The 15,343-nt window shown below is 48.5% G+C and overlaps 4 protein-coding genes across 4 annotated transcripts; 2 read left to right on the top strand and 2 right to left on the bottom strand.

Annotated features, from left to right (window-relative positions):
* Nucleotides 1-1,198: 1,198 nt before the first annotated feature.
* On the top strand, nucleotides 1,199-2,123 carry AFUA_6G09380 (uncharacterized protein; the record flags this gene model as incomplete). The annotated part of the gene is made up of 2 exons (XM_745735.1): nucleotides 1,199-1,365; nucleotides 1,946-2,123. 2 exons carry the CDS (start codon nucleotides 1,199-1,201, stop codon nucleotides 2,121-2,123), a joined length of 345 nt encoding a protein of 114 aa, XP_750828.1.
* Nucleotides 2,124-2,766: 643 nt separating this feature from the next.
* Nucleotides 2,767-4,926, bottom strand: AFUA_6G09390 (uncharacterized protein; the record flags this gene model as incomplete). Its single annotated transcript, XM_745736.1, has 1 exon — nucleotides 2,767-4,926. One exon carries the CDS (start codon nucleotides 4,924-4,926, stop codon nucleotides 2,767-2,769), a length of 2,160 nt encoding a protein of 719 aa, XP_750829.1.
* Nucleotides 4,927-6,099: 1,173 nt separating this feature from the next.
* On the bottom strand, nucleotides 6,100-8,610 carry AFUA_6G09395 (uncharacterized protein). The gene is made up of 2 exons (XM_001481416.2): nucleotides 7,233-8,610; nucleotides 6,100-7,166 (listed from the first exon to the last, which is right to left on the bottom strand). Exons 1-2 carry the CDS (start codon nucleotides 8,254-8,256, stop codon nucleotides 7,000-7,002), a joined length of 1,191 nt encoding a protein of 396 aa, XP_001481466.2. The 5' UTR covers nucleotides 8,257-8,610; the 3' UTR covers nucleotides 6,100-6,999.
* A 3,948-nt stretch (nucleotides 8,611-12,558) lies between these two features.
* On the top strand, nucleotides 12,559-13,136 carry AFUA_6G09400 (uncharacterized protein; the record flags this gene model as incomplete). Its single annotated transcript, XM_745737.1, has 2 exons — nucleotides 12,559-12,839; nucleotides 12,887-13,136. The coding sequence occupies 2 exons, from the start codon at nucleotides 12,559-12,561 to the stop codon at nucleotides 13,134-13,136; spliced, it is 531 nt and encodes a 176-aa protein (XP_750830.1).
* Nucleotides 13,137-15,343: the final 2,207 nt, after the last annotated feature.

A 15,343-nucleotide genomic window follows, 5' to 3' on the forward strand; every position in this document is an offset into this window, starting at 1 on the left:
CCCGACGGCTGCCTACTGCCAACTGGCTCAGCCAGATCATAGAAATCCCATCTATATCATAGGTGCCATGCCGGCAGCACTTATCGCCCGGTATCCTTTCCATGTTTCTGAAGAATTCTTCGAGACTGCTACTCCATTCTTGGAACAACAGGTCTCCTTCAATGTCACACCGACGTTTTCTGTCGTCCAGATTCATATCGGTAGGAACCTCTGAACAATGACCGTGGGAAGAGCTGACCTGGAAGAGACTACGGAATGGAAGGACTTTCTGTCCCACTAGGTGACTGTGAGAAAATATGGTTCATGTGGCCTCCGACAGAAAGGAATCTGTCGCTGATGGCGAATGAAAGTGGTCAACTGGCGAAATTGATTCGACTAGCACCTTTATTAGAGGGCGGTATTTTACTCCAGACAGATTCAGATCACGCTCTGACAATACCGTCCGGCTGCCTTCATGCAACCTTGACTATAAAGGGTGGATTCCTTGTGACCAAGGACTTTGCAACGCGCTATACTATCCAGTCATTCTCACGCTACCTCGCATGGGGTCTTCAGCAGGAATTAGATGAGAACAGCAGAGCCAATTGCTACTACTTGTACTTGGACTGCTTGAACGTCGCTCTTGAGAACGGAGAGGTTAATCTCGCGATAGAAGGGTGGGTTGGAATAGAAAGGATACTGAAGGATATAGCGACAAAAGATGCAACCTGGCGGGGGTCGGCATGGACTTATTGGGAGCCATTTTTAAACAGCCCCCATAAAATATGTATGACAAAGTGCTCGTGTGGTTTTGTCGCTGCGGATGGTGGATTTCTTGAGCACTTCAAGAATGCGCACCTGTACTTTCTGGGCCGCGACAAGCCCTCAAGAACCAGGAGATGCTCTAGGAGAAAGGCTTAGCATCAGGCTGAATTAAATTGATGCCAAGGGCTAATCCACGTTGCTGAGACGTAAGCCGTGCCTATTGGACTAGAAGTATACAGCAAACATCTGGAATCCGCCTACTAGACCAAGGCATCGTTAACCCAAGCTAATTCTGTCCGCGGTTGAATTCATAGAAGGTAATGACTTAGAGCATCATTATCCAGCAGAGATATCAATACACTTTGAGAGCAAGATAGAAGATCTGCAGCGAGAACTGAGCGCACTATGGGTCACAGCACTCAGTGCCATCCCAGGGACACGTATCGTTCTGTATATGACATGGTGCCAAACAGACAACCAATCTGCTATATTGAAGAAGCATGCCTTGCGGGGATTGAATCAACTTGTCGCTGCCAAATTACGGAGTTGGAAAGGTGCTAAAAAAACTTTCTCGAAGTCATCGAAGTCTCAAGAACTACAAGCCATGCACCGCCTTCCAAGGTGAGCCGCCACTTTGGGCGATGTGAGCTGGTGGAAGAAGTGCAGGGTTTAGAGATGGCATCATAGGATTCCAAGCCGCGAAAAAGTATCGGGGGCATGAGCTAGACAGACACATCGTTTTGACTAACCACCGTTTACAGGTTCTCTAACATACAAACTAGAGTCCGGTCAGCCTTCAGGGCTCAGGCAAATTTTGAGCCAGCCATCTGTTACTAGCTTGTTCCGGAGCAGGACCTGCTCGCGTTCAATGTCCTAGGATTTTGAAAAGCCCGATGCTATCCAGCCACCAAATGGTATCCCAGCCTCTTTTAAGTTACCTGACTATTCTTCACTTATTCAAGCGACAGCATGTGGCATCCCACAATTTCCTTGGTTTTCTGATACAACACCAGTAAGGAAACTACCCTACTGCTAGCCGGCAATTTCAACCGCCACCACCCAGCATGGGAGACAAACTCCGTCACACCAAGATCTATGCTCTGTGCAGAAGAACTGGTCAATTTCTTCTTCCAGCAGCTGGCCTCCAATGGTGCCTTCCACTGGGGCTACCAACATACTAGTCTCTAAATCATGCCGGCAGCACCTCAACGATCGACCTCGCCGTAACCAACTGCGCGACAAAGCTCATTAAGTGCCACCTCTACCATGAGAACTATGGCTCGGACCATCGCGCTGCTTACTCCGAGTGGTCTCTCCAGCCGTCGAACTATAATGGTAAAGAGGGTAGCGGTAATTTCTTCTATACGGTCAATAGATAATGGGCCGGGACGCGAGCGGCGCGGATTACATGGGTGGTCTTCCGACGGATCGACTTCCGCTTCATCTGGGGCGCTTTGATGAATGTCAGAACGGAGTCCGTCGTCTGTTTTAAACCTCTGCCGAGCCTGAGGCATCCTGCCAGTTCAGCAATCACATAATAGACTGGTCTTCAACGGCAAATCCTTCGTGACTTTCTAAACTTGCTCATTGCTCAGCGGGCGATGACCGAATCATCGACCAATATCTTCCCAGCGCGACTTGAGAAGAAAACGGTTGTGTCCAACTTGCTCTTCTAGCTGCAGGTAACTGAAACCGTGTGGTAGGTTGCCTGTTGCCTGGTTGGACAGTCCCCGCACAAATGGAGGCGCGTTCGACAGTATTTCCCAGTCCATGCAGTACTGTGCCTTGGTTGGATCGAGACGATACTTCGACTTTCAATGACCGAGAGAAGGCTGTGGAATGGGACCCTAGATCCAGCCAACATAGGATTTCTGTCGCGAGATCGCACCCCATTTTTTGCCGGTGGCTGGCAGCTCACGGCTTTGAGCTGACCCATCTTCATGATCGTTCCTTGGCCAAGCATCTGTAGTGGCCGCGGGACAAAAAGCGCATTTGCTTCTATCAGTGGACCATGGAAGCAGGTTATTTTACACGCAATCGCTTCGAATCCCTCGCTTCACTACTAAACAGCGATCTCTTGATGCCGGTCATGCGCTTTCCCCCTGGTCGACGATCCAGAGTGGAGCGGTGGAAGTCAATGATCAGGGCTCGCCCCAGTTCAGAATTCCAGAGAATATTATCCGGCCGGAGGTCTTGATGCACAACCCCCAAGGCACGGATTTCGTTTTTTGACCTCGAAATCTCACGCCACATGGCCGGTCCATGCTTGAGCCTGCTTGTGCTCTCCCCGCCCCATGCCATGAATAACATGTGTCGGATCTCTCCAGCTCCATGCAGGAAATAAATTTTTGCAAGATCGATTGCTCCAAGGAAAACAGGAACCGCAGAGCCCTGCGCTTTTCGAAGGACGTGGTAGATGTCAGCCTCACGAGACACCTCCTTCCAGAGGCGCGAGGTCGTTCCCTTTCCGACTATGGTGTAACCGTATGTAGCACAAGTGATCTTGAAGGGCGCCCCGTATGCGCCGCAGCTACCGAACGGCGTGCAATTATGGTCGAGGTCTTCATCCAGCTGACGCTTGAGGAGATGTACTAGGTGCCCGGCAGTGACAAGGTGCCGGTTGCCATTTTGGCCTTGTCGGTGCAGTGCTACATTTGGGCAGTTTGCGTCCAATGGAGCATCCCGCTGAAGCCCGAGCAGACACCGTTGTGTGCAAAACGGTACTATACGGTGCTGACGTTGGCCTCTGCCGGAATCATTAGTAGATTGGCGTGTTGACCGCTGCGTAGGTGGAGAGGATGCGACCTGGCTGATGCCTCGCTTTCGTGCTGGTGCTCCTTGATTTGGATCGGGGTCTGGTGAATCTTCACGTTGGCTTCGGTTCACTGTATCCGACGGCGAACAACCTGGCCGGGACCGAGTGGAGAGGCGACGGCCTGTTCCCGGGTGGGAATCCAGAGGTGATGACGGTAGATACTCAGAGCTGGCATAATCGGAACTTGTAGCCTGGGAGCCTGTATATCCAGAATTCGGAGGCGTTCTTTGGAGTTCTTCTTCAGGGATCTGGGCGCGTGTATGGTCAAAACTTGTCTTCCATATATGCAATCCCGCCCGTGCGCGGTTTCGCCACTCCTGGTCCCGCACAGGTGAACTGAAGCTCATTAAGCAAAGGCACAACACCCTCGCAATGGCGGTGGTAGGTTGCTGGAAACTCTGGTCGTCCTCTGCATTCACATCCATGTTGGGCTCACAGAGGTAGTAGCAGAGGGTACTCGGATCATCGTATGGGATATGGAGGAGAACCTGGGCTAGCCCATTTGTTAGGTAGGACATTCCAAGGCCTTCTTGAATCATCACATGGTATTCCTGAACCAGCGCTGCACCCACTAAGCGCTCTGCATTGTGTTTCAACCTCGCTGCCTCGTCTACCGGGATGCTGTCTGGCTTTACCACTGCTTCCCAAAAACCCATCGGCCGAAGTCCAACTCGTAGATTTTCGACGGAGAGCTTATGAGGCGGTTTATACTCGACCGTGGTGAGGAGGGTAGTGTTATTGTCGTCGATTCGATGAATACAGAACTGGTCAGGCCGGGACCGGTGTGGATTAGCTGGTTTGTCTTCCGGTAGATCAACTTCGGCTTCATCTAGGGCGTTCGCGTGGTTGTCGAAACGGACTCCGTTGCCCAGTCGAAAGCGCTGCCGAGCCTCAGGTATTTTGCATAGCTCCGCAATCACATCATGGACGTGGTCTTCCACGGCAAATCGTTCATAGCTTTCCAAATCTTGCTCACTGCTGAGCGGTCGACGATCAAACCGACGAGCAAGGCCCTCCAGCTCCACCAAGGGTGAAAATAGGCGAGATGCGTCTTTTGCTGGTGGCTGCAGATAACCGCGAACCGCGTCGTAGATTGCCTGCTGCCTGGCTGGACAGTCCTCCCATAAGCGGAGCCGCGTTGGACAGTATTTCCCAGATGGTGGAGGTATTGTTCCTCGTGTGGACCGAGATGGGGTTTCGACTTTCAAGGATGGCGAGAGAAGGCTGTGGCAGGCACGGATAAATTCAGTAAAGGTGGTGTGCTGGTTGCGGCGCTTTTCCTGCTTATGCTGATCTTCCGCTTGTTTTCGCAGCTCTGCCTCCTTCAGGAAGAGAGCTTTATAGTCTGGTGAACTATTGCCAGCCATAGACGCGTTGTCCTTCTAGCGTAGACAGAGGAATGGGGGACGTGGAAAGCTCGATGAATGAAGAGGAGGCCCAAATATGACAACGGGTTCGACTCTGTAATTATGGTGAGATAAGAGTCCCCTGCCAGAGTGGCACGTGATTGTTTGCCTGAGGCATTTGTCCATTAGCTGGTATTCCAGGAGCTGTGAGCTATCTGTTAGCGCGGGTGGCGCAGGGGAACCGTGGCTGTGACCTCGCTAATGAGTCACGTGGATTGAAGGTGTGGTCTACTCTTGAAGCTCCATACGAAAAATATTCATTGGCAATGGCGCCATCCGGTCTTCGGCGCCAGTAAAATTCGAGGCTCATTTCTAATTCCAGAGTGCTCAACTCATGTCTGAATGGGGCAGGCGAGATTAAGTGGGTCTTATTGAGCCATATTATGGGTTATGTCATCTCCTTTGAAGAGTGGGCCCATTGGCCTTCTTGGGCGTGTACGGAGTACTACGTGTAACATCACTCTCAGCAAGACATACTCCGTAGCCATTGATTATGATAGGCTGGGACGGCGAATGAAATCACTTGACTTGACTTGACGTGTCCTTTTCCAACACACAATCCTCACTGCTTGATTATTCGGTCTCGGTATCCGCATCAATATAATTCCACTTCCGGACCATAACACGCCCCTCTTTGGGCATCAAACATACACGCTATGCCTTTTCCTGTTATGTCATCTAAGTTAGTTACCAACAAACAATTAGGAGTAAGTGTCGAAATACTTGTATTGACCACGTGATATACAATATTAGTGGGGTCTATCTTATGAGGTCCCATTTGCCCCTCAATGCAATCTCCCAAGCGATGACTGACCTTATATTAATTTGCAGCGCTCTCTTACCCTCAGCACGTCGGTGAGTCACACATTTAATCTACCCCTAGATGGATTGCCAGAATTTAATTTGTCAGAAAATCAGGTCAGAAAGTCCGTCTACGATCTTTCGTTTTTCAAAATCGCTGCCCTATGTCTATCTACACTGTGAGCGAAAATGCTCGCAATGAGTTGGCTAAGGTTATGGAATGGTTCAAAACGGCTAAGGTTGAGCCGCGAACCCGCTCCTCGTCAATATGTACAGATAAAGACCGGTTTCAAATATGTGGCCCTCTGTTGAAAGAGCTGGGACTTCACGAAGAGGTACACTGATACTCTATAAGAAGTCACTTGGTCACACGGCTGAGTTTTCAACAGGGAAATGGCTATGCACTTCTACGACTATATGGGGACGTTACAATCGAAAAGGATGCTGGTGTTGATACTCTGTTCTTCCCATTTGGGCTTGTGAAAGTCGCGGGGGAGGGGCTACAACTTGGGAACTATATGCGGTTTAAGGAAACGAAATATTTTAACGCCAGCGTGGACTGCCTCATTGTTACTGTTCCTCAGACAACAGCATGAACGAGATGTGTTAAACAAAGTCCTCTTATCACCAATCTCAGCACCCTCCATCAAGGGCAAGCTTGTGGAACTTGGAACACATTAGCAAATAGCAGTGTGTTGCTGTTAGCTGCATAGTTGGTGAAATTTCCCTCAGCAAGGCGCATGTCCAAGCCGGCTGTTGGATCTGCGTAACTTCGCATCTCTGAATGGGGGTGCGCTGCGGTTGGCGTATCCCTCGCAAATCCAGAATCGAAGGACGTCCCTAAGGTTGGTGGGTTCGTAGAGTTGTCGTTGGATTGTACTGACTGCTGGGCAGGTCGACAAAAGATATCCACTTCCCCTGCGGGATATGCTGGACAACCCATTACGTCGGCGACACCTGCGGGATGGATAGGAGTATTTATGATGTCGACAAAATTCACGGGGTGGATCGAAGCGTTCACCAAGTCAACCAGCTCCCCAGGATGAAGGAGCTCAGTGCTCAAAGGAGAATGCACTGGTAGCTCGGACATACCACCCGCGTTAGCACTTTGGCTCCAACAGGATTCATTAAGTCCGTAATAGTTTGTTTGCGATATCTCGGATTGGTCAACGGTACTTTGGGCGTGAAAGGATAATAATTGTGACTGGTGCTCTTGCTCGCCGGTCTGCGCCGTCATAACGCAAATATCTTGGCCATCCACAACGTTGCCACCCCCGAGTGGAGCTGGTGTAGATATACCTGCCCAATAAGTAAGGAACGCGAAATACCGAAGCGTCTGCACTCACATCCATCCATAGGGTTCTCGATGTTTGGAAGTTGATCACTAGCCATACTTGTCTCTGTTGAGGTAGTCTACAGTCAGTGCTATCTGACGATATGCACGTGAAAAGCAAAAGAGCACATACCCGTATGCTTTAAGGAGCTCTCTGGACATGCTGAGGCCATCGAAACCACCATATCACTATCCCTCATGTGCCCACCAAAGGAATCCGTTCCTATAAGTGGATAGCTGACTGGTTGGATCACGTCCTTGGGTCTGCACAGTGGCAGCTTGTTGTATAAAAATGTAGCTCGTTGAGCGTAAATGTTTTGGTCGTATACATCTTGGCATTGTTCATACCATCCGGTCAAATCTTCTGCCGTAGTGCGAACCTTATCATATTCTGGAATCTGCAGCAACAGCTCCAAGAGAACTGGGAGTTCGGGATAGCTCAGTTTACTCCAGCTTGGTACTTTCCATAGTAGAGAGGATATACCACAACTCCCAAAGAGGCCCTCGAGAACGAGCATCTTCGTGCCAGATGTTATCATTCGTTCGAATGTTCGATGGTCGGCTATATGGTTCTCCTTAATGAAATCGCTGATGGTAGCTTCTTGCGTCTGGTCTGCTTTTGCTGAAAGGCGGTTGACTTGCCTAGCTACTCTGGAATAACCACGTCGGTAATGTTGGAATCTTGCGAATTCCATACTAATAGATCTGATAGCCAATGCTGTCCGGAACATCATACTTGTCGTCTTTTTCCTCGCGCCATAGTAGATCTGTGCGTCAATGATCCTAGGATCTTCGCGCTTTTGCGGTGCTGGCGCGACCGCAGTCTCTGGGGATTTCCGAGCATAAGAAACGATGCTGGCGAGGTTTTTGTCTATTCTAGTAAGTATTTTCTCGGACAACTGCTGAGGTCGCTGCTCGACATCGGGTTCGACAGATATAGAGTTAGATGGTAACCCAGGCTCAACTCTCTGGATGAGACCCAGGGCCTTCTCTAGCTTTTTAATGGCGTCTAGAGCCCTTTCACGATGCTGTAAAATTTCCTCTTCACTTCCAGCGTCAATGTAGTCCAACGCTAGTTGAAAACCCGACATGATGCGGATTGGAAAAGAGCATGAGGACGGATCGTTGAGTCCCAGTTGCACAGAAAATAACCACATAAGCTGGATCAGTCTGGCGGTAGGGAGTTCGCTGACAAAACCCCGCTTTTGCTTCGGGCGAAGAGGCTACCAGCCTCGTCTGTAAGCGTTTGCTTTTTCTCACCTTCCCCCGTTGTGTGAGTGGTGCGCTTGAACCTAAACCGACGAGACCACTTCGAAAAATGGCGCTTTGTGATCTTGGCGCGCAGTCCGTCCTTTGTCCATCTTTGTCTGTACCAAAAGATAGTTGTCCTTCTCCCTTTCCCGGCTTTGATTTCTTGACCATGGAGGAAAACAACTGAAAGGGCCCCGTGGGGAACGGACATGAATGCGACCAACGGAAACGCGAGGGGTTTGGTTTTCGCTCCTTTCATTGGTAAGAATGCTTGTCGCAGAGGAAGGATAAAGCAGTCACATGCTGAGTAACCAGTACTGCGACATGGGAGCGCTTTTGTTCCCTCCATTTCAGGGAAGACTTGATGGCAAACGACACATCGCTCGATCAACAGTACTATCTACTATCTATCCTTGCGAAGTTGTAGAAATCACGCTAACCTACCATACTGCCGACCTACGTACGACTCATGATTTTTTTGTTTAAAGGCTGCTGGTCGACCAGTAATGGAAGAGAATTTTGTATGGTTGCAAGCAACCACATAGAAATCTTCCTGGTTTTGCTTTCATCTTATATGTGTTTTTGACAGGCTTTATAATAGAACGAAATTTTGTAAGAAAAGAACACCCGTCATGACTCCGCAGACAGATTTTCCAAGACCTCCCGGCCTTTCTCGTCCAGATCTGGATAATTTCGCAAATGATACAGGTCCATCCAGAAACTTTTTGCATCTTCATGTGTATCAAGACGCTGACGTAACAACCTCCTCCATTCTGCATCTGCCTCAGTGAAACCCCAAGTTGCTGAGACATATTCATACCATATAGGATAATATGCTGCATATTCCCAATCAAGGATGCCAACAAGCTGCCCATCTTTAACCATGATATTTCCTATGTTTAGGTCACAATGGGTGAGGACGTAAGGTGTGCATTTAGGGAAACGCTTCTTTAAGTTGTCCAACGCTTGCTGAGGGAATGATCTTTCGGGTGGATTGTGAAGGGTGAGGCTTATGGCATTCCAAAGTTCAAGGTCAGAGTGGAAAGGCCCATGAGGTTCAAAATCGAAAAAAAGCAACGCCGGAGAGCAGGCGGTCTGATCAACACTTTGTATGCTCGAGGACGTAATGGAATGTAGATGCCTGCAGACGCCAGCTACCTGGTCTGCGATAGCGACTCTCTGGTTGTGCGACAATACAGGCCAGGCGTCCTCAAGTGTCTCACCGTCCATTCGTTTCTGTAACACGAAGTAACGGCGGTTTCGATCGACCCAGTCACAGACAAGCTCCGGTGCTGGAATACTGGTGTAAGAAGCAAGGAGCTTCAGTGTTTTCGCTTCATTCTTCGGACCATCGTCAGGGCGCTCTTTGAGAATCAGATCAGTGCCGATCGACCATACGCCCCGATCATGTGCGCCGTAAATAAGTTTAACGTGGCTGGAATAACAACATCGCGATTGCTTGTCATGCGTCCATCCACATGCAACGCAGCCTTCACCGGACGCTTTTCCGGCCATGATGATAGAAAGAAATGCGCCGGGCAATGAAGAAAAGGAATTCAATTAGGAGTTAGGAAAAGAGGGAACGGAAGACGAGGAGTCACTATTTATGTCTCCTTGAAATGCTCACCGCCATCATAATAGCAAGCCGTCCAATCAAGACCATTAGAAATATTTATTCAGTGTAACTATTGGCCACCCTATCACCACCTTGGTTTTCATACTTGGAGTCACTAGTACCCCAGCATCAGCCAGAAATTTCTCTACGGATATTTTAATTACTGCTCGGTGGCACTAGGGCCCGAAAGAGGAATTCCTGTTGTTACACAGACAATTTGGCTACTGTCTTTAACTTGTCTACATGAGATATTCGATTACAGGTAGTTGATTTAGGCTTTTGTAGCAACGAGGCCTCCACGCCGTGTTCAATGACAGCTTTAGCCTTGAAAGTACAGCATACCATGTTTGACTTTGATTGTATAAAGCATACTGTATAGTATTCGGAAAGTGTTCTTCCGCTAAACGAGTGGCTAGGGCTTCCAGTATATCTGTTCTACATACATAGTAATGAGGAACAGAGGAATGAGCGAGGTGTGGATTCCCAGAGAAAGAACAGAAATGTCAAGCGGAGCATGGTCAATAAAGCCTTGTCCGCGCGGTCCAGCGTTACCAGACCTACGCAGGTTCGCAGGTGTTGTTTCCTTAACGGAAGAGGCGAAGCAGAGGCTACATATTTGCGATCCTGTATCATTAAATATTAGTATATCTCTTATTGTAGCGTATGGTAAGGGGTGTAACCTTATTGGCTTCCTGCAACTTCCTTCTTACAGTTCGGACAGGTGAATGGATAGGGACGCGAGATGCAGTTGTACCCGCAATGTGGACAGTTCATCTTGCTAATACTCGTTTGTGCAAGGAGGCAGGAGTGGATTCGAATATATAGATTGAGGCAGGCTTGAAGATCACGCAGTGGCTTCGTGTCAGTGGGTTACAGTTTACGATGAGCCAAGGGGGAGAGTGATGTACTTATAATTAAAGTACTGAACGTACAGAATCTGTTGTCAGATGGATTGTAGGGTTTCTTCTTGATAGGAACGCCATCATGCGGCGTTCTACAGAATATTGGTAACCCACGCAAGTCAGCAACAGGTTGATGTTTCGTACAGAAGCGAGGATGAATAAGTCTCCTGTTATAATGACAAGACCACAGAAGGGGGGTAATCCCTGCAATCTTGCTCGCCCGCGAGCAAGATTGCAGGGATTATACCCATTTCTGTAACAACCTTGCTTCGACCTGAGCGATGATCCCTGCAATCTAGGTCGCCTGCGATGTGAGTGTCCACTCACGTAGGAACTAATACGGGCCCTGTGCATTTGCATCCATCGATATTCGAGAACGAGCAATAAAATCAGACATAACTTGTAGCAAAGAGAGTTCAGGGCTGCATCGTTTACATTGGCAACCCTATTGCAGTTGTGTGGAACCAATCGCACCGAAAAAGCTTACCGTCGCTTTTTCTTCCATGATTCGACCACAGCTAGCTTGGTAGCTTAAGCTACGATTTCTTTCAGATTCTTGTGGGTATGATTGTCCAAAGTCTCTTGTCTTTTCCATTCCCTGCTGTATGGAATTACTAACAGTTCACAAGAAAAATTGTCCTGTCTTCCAAAATATGGAAATGCAGCAGCGTATGTCGTCGTATTATTACACTGTTTCCTTACAGATCTTACAGTGTAGCATTCAGCCGAAGACAATTACCGGCTTTACGGCCTCACAACACGTCCGCTCATCAATGATTGCCTCGGAGGTCTTTGAGAGATGACCAAATGTACCACGCCCTGATGTTGTTCGACGAATTCAGGTATGGCGACTTTCCTATCCCCCAGGGGTGGCGAGAGAATCTTAGCGCTGGACTGGCTGCGACGCAAGAGCGGCTTATAGTCCCACACTCATTCGAGGATGCTTTCCTAGTGCTTCGCTTCTCTTTTCTCTTTGTGCAGGAGGAGTATGTCTCCCAGGATGGCTTCAAAATGCGTATATTATGGCAGGCGATAAATAATGGCCCATACGCCCAAGGCCATTATGGAATAAACTACCGCCTCGTGGCCCGCAACTTGCTGTTCGACTCCATGTGCTGTTGCTGGAGACCTCGCATTGACAGTTTCACTGGCTGGCTTAAGAATATTCCTCGAAAGCTACAAGGTCAGAAAGCTCGGCCCGATTCCCTTGTTTTTCACTGGGGCGAGGATATCAACCTGGAATATCCATCGCCTACGCTCCCGAAAAGCAGAAGCCCCAACCGAGAGGCCAGTGCGATAGTCTATCAGGGTGTAGTCTTGTGCTCGACACCTTTGGATTCTAGGCCGACATCCAGCCTGAACGGGGCTATCGAGCAACCATTCTCATATAATCCGACACCTCCTCTACCTGTGGAAGTTTGCTAAAAAAAGGTCATATTCAAGTAAGTAATAACATCTATTCCTTGATATGTGTGTGCTCCCTGACAGCTGATCCAGTGGATACGTTCCGAGTGTAGGATTCAGTGCATCTGTGATGTTAGACATTCTCACGTACCTTGCGTCGCATCTATACGCTGCTCGGATTATTTTCTTTTTTGGTGCAGTGAGCTGCTACCGGTGGAGGCCGGTATACCTCACGGTTTCACGCCTACTGAACAATCTTTCGAGACTGACCGTGGACAAATTTCGCAATGGATACTATGGCCAAACGCACGATCAAGGCGCAGCTCGTCCCAACTGCTGATTGCCAAGCGCATTGGATTATTACCTTCAGCGAGCTTGGCGAATGTATCAATGCAAATCTTTCCGGAAATACGCTTCATTATACACGGCATCACCTTTCAAGAGTCTTGGACACCATCGAGTTTCAAATCAGATATGGTTGCCCACCGATTGATCAACTGAAAGGAGATATGTGGCTTCCGGATCATATTATGCAGCGACAGGAATTCTGCCGCTGCACGGAGTGGGTGTAAGTGATGATCTCTCAATCATTGGTCCTGTTCTGACCACTCACAGATGGGGAGTAATCTGGTGGTATACTGAGCTTGGCTGTATCGAGAAGCTCTCTACGGATGGAATTCCACTTGACGAATTATCGGATGAGCTACTTCAGAGACAGACCAACGCTCTGATCGCTTCTGGATGCTTAGAGGTCGAAGCTGATACCGCGATGGAGCGTTCGCGTAATGAGGAAGATAATGGCCAGGAGGTCAGGTCCATCAAGGTTATGCATCGTCAATTTCAACATCAGGAAGCTGAGGAGTAGGACAACAGCATCGATTTGAGCAAGTTACTTTGCAGGATGTGTGCTGGAAATGATGTATCTAGATATTTGAGTAATCAATTTGTCGCTTATGCTCTCTCCGCACGAATAGTATCTGGTTGCCTATTGGACCTACCACTCGAGTGATGGAAACAGAAGATCAGAGAGTCATGTGAACGATATTTCCCAGGTAGTCTAAGTTTTCATGTCCACATTTCGTATCGTGGTTTGTATCCTAAGGCTAAAGCATATTGCGCGAACGTCGAGGATTTCGTGGACTAGAACGGAAACTTTCAGTTGTTGGTTGCAGGAGTATCCTGACCAGAGGGAAGTCCTCTGAACATGGGAGAAATTTTCCTGGGAGACGGCCCCTGTTCAGAAGTCGGAAATACTTAGGATATTCTGGTTTGTCCCCCGGAAGCAACGACTTGATGTCCCTGTTTGTCCGTCCGCCAGCTGTTCATCCATCGTCGTGCCACGCCCCATCCACGACTCTATTATCCTACAACTACATATTGCACTATCTAGGCTTGGAAACAGAAAAGAGGAAGGTCAAGAGACGGAAAGTTCATCGTCTGTAATGTGCTCTATTCTTGAAGGCCGAACTCCAAGATACTTGAATGAAGCCCTGGCTCCGGCCTGGAAATTGCTCGGGAAAAAAGCCTTGTCACATCCGACCAAGTTCGTTTGTCGTCCTTTCTCAACCTCAATAGAAGGTTCGCCTCTTCAGATGACCACGGCATGCCTTTCCGAGAGCTTCCAGTGATTGGTAAAAGTCCTTCGTAAATTGGCCCGCGAACCCCGACTTGTGTCAGTTCCCACCTTGTTTAATTTGACAGACTTCGTACTCAAGGCTTCTAACATTGTTGCAATGGCTCATTTGACTGCCAGGACATCAGAATAAATATACCAGTTCCTTTCTATGTTGCGCTCTTTCTGACGCCTACTGTAATCGGAGTGTATCATAGTCAATAACTTGTTGAGAATGACATATATGACGTAAGTGCTGAAGTAACTTGCGGGCAAGTCTAATGATCAACCAAAAGCGTCCAGGATTCAGAGCGCTTTTATTTCCTTTGCCCAAGCTGATATTCGGCATTCAACAACCCTGATCCCAATCTTTAGATGAGCGGGCAAGTCATTCTGACTGTATTGCTCCTTGGACTGTGTCCAGTCGGCGAAATCCCGGAAGCTGGAGGTTTCTTGCAATGGTCCTATCGTCGTCGTCACATAACCTGTTACGTACCGAGCCAAGTTACGGGCTCTCCGACTCTTGCTCAGAGATGAAACAGAACATCGGCGCCAACTCATCAATAAGAGCGGCAGTCAAAGGGGACGTTTCCAGTGCGTTCTGGAATTTCTGGAAGGAAAGTGACTTCAAGGATTCCCATTTATATTTAGCCGCATGAATGTAGATCCAAGAGTGGATGAAGAGTGTAGGTAAGAGTGTGCGACTCTCCCTAGGGTGCTTTGGCACCACGACTGCGAACGGTCCATCGAAGGCTTGGGCGTTCGCCTCTTCCAATTGTAGTGACACCTGAGAGCTATTCTGTGAAGCAAGGACCGTCTCTGAGATTGAATAGTTCCCCGTATAGACGTACTCACAGTAAAGTGCAAAAGTGTCCAGATCGATATTTCTCACGACGATCGGCTCTTCACCTTGTATTCTTCCAGGAATATCTAAATCCTCCCTTAGAGGCTGTGGAAAACGCTCAACGACGGCTGAATGTATTGATAACCGAATTTGCTCTGAGCCCACGAGGATACACAAGGGCTGAGACCTGAAGATGCTACTTTCCGTCAGTTGCTTGCTTCCTCTCATTGTAAATTCCTGTGCACCACGAACTAGTCTGGCTGATGATTCATGCTGATTTGTGGGACGGACTGACCGTTATCTGGTAAAGCGTTCAAAAACGGACCGGGACATGCTCTTTTTACTGAGGTAGTAATAGGCACGCATAGATGGCAAGTTGCTCCTGCGCCTCAGTTTTGGGCTTGTCTCATACAATCAGGGAAGGACATCTGGAAGCGGACGGCTTGAGCTTACTATTATATGTAACTCTATTACCCCTGATTGTGCGTCGACACCAAGCCACAATCAGAGTGCTGACTCACCTAAGTGATGACCTGCATCGCTTCTGATTTGTTCACCAGATATGCTTTATCCAGTTTAGTGTACAATAAGGCATAAAAGTCTTGCGGGAGCAAAA

Source organism: Aspergillus fumigatus, chromosome 6 (assembly GCF_000002655.1).
Source record: "Aspergillus fumigatus Af293 chromosome 6, whole genome shotgun sequence".
In the NCBI taxonomy this organism is placed as follows: Eukaryota; Fungi; Ascomycota; class Eurotiomycetes; order Eurotiales; family Aspergillaceae; genus Aspergillus; species Aspergillus fumigatus.

What these genes read in the sequence shown, in the direction of transcription:
- AFUA_6G09395 (XM_001481416.2), bottom strand. Translation starts at nt 8,256, where the DNA reads ATGTGGTTATTTTCTGTGCAACTGGGACTCAACGATCCGTCCTCATGC. An exon ending in GAGCTCCTTAAAGCATACGG is followed by an intron (nt 7,167 to 7,232) that starts GTATGTGCTCTT and finishes CTACCTCAACAG; the next exon opens with AGACAAGTATGGCTAGTGAT.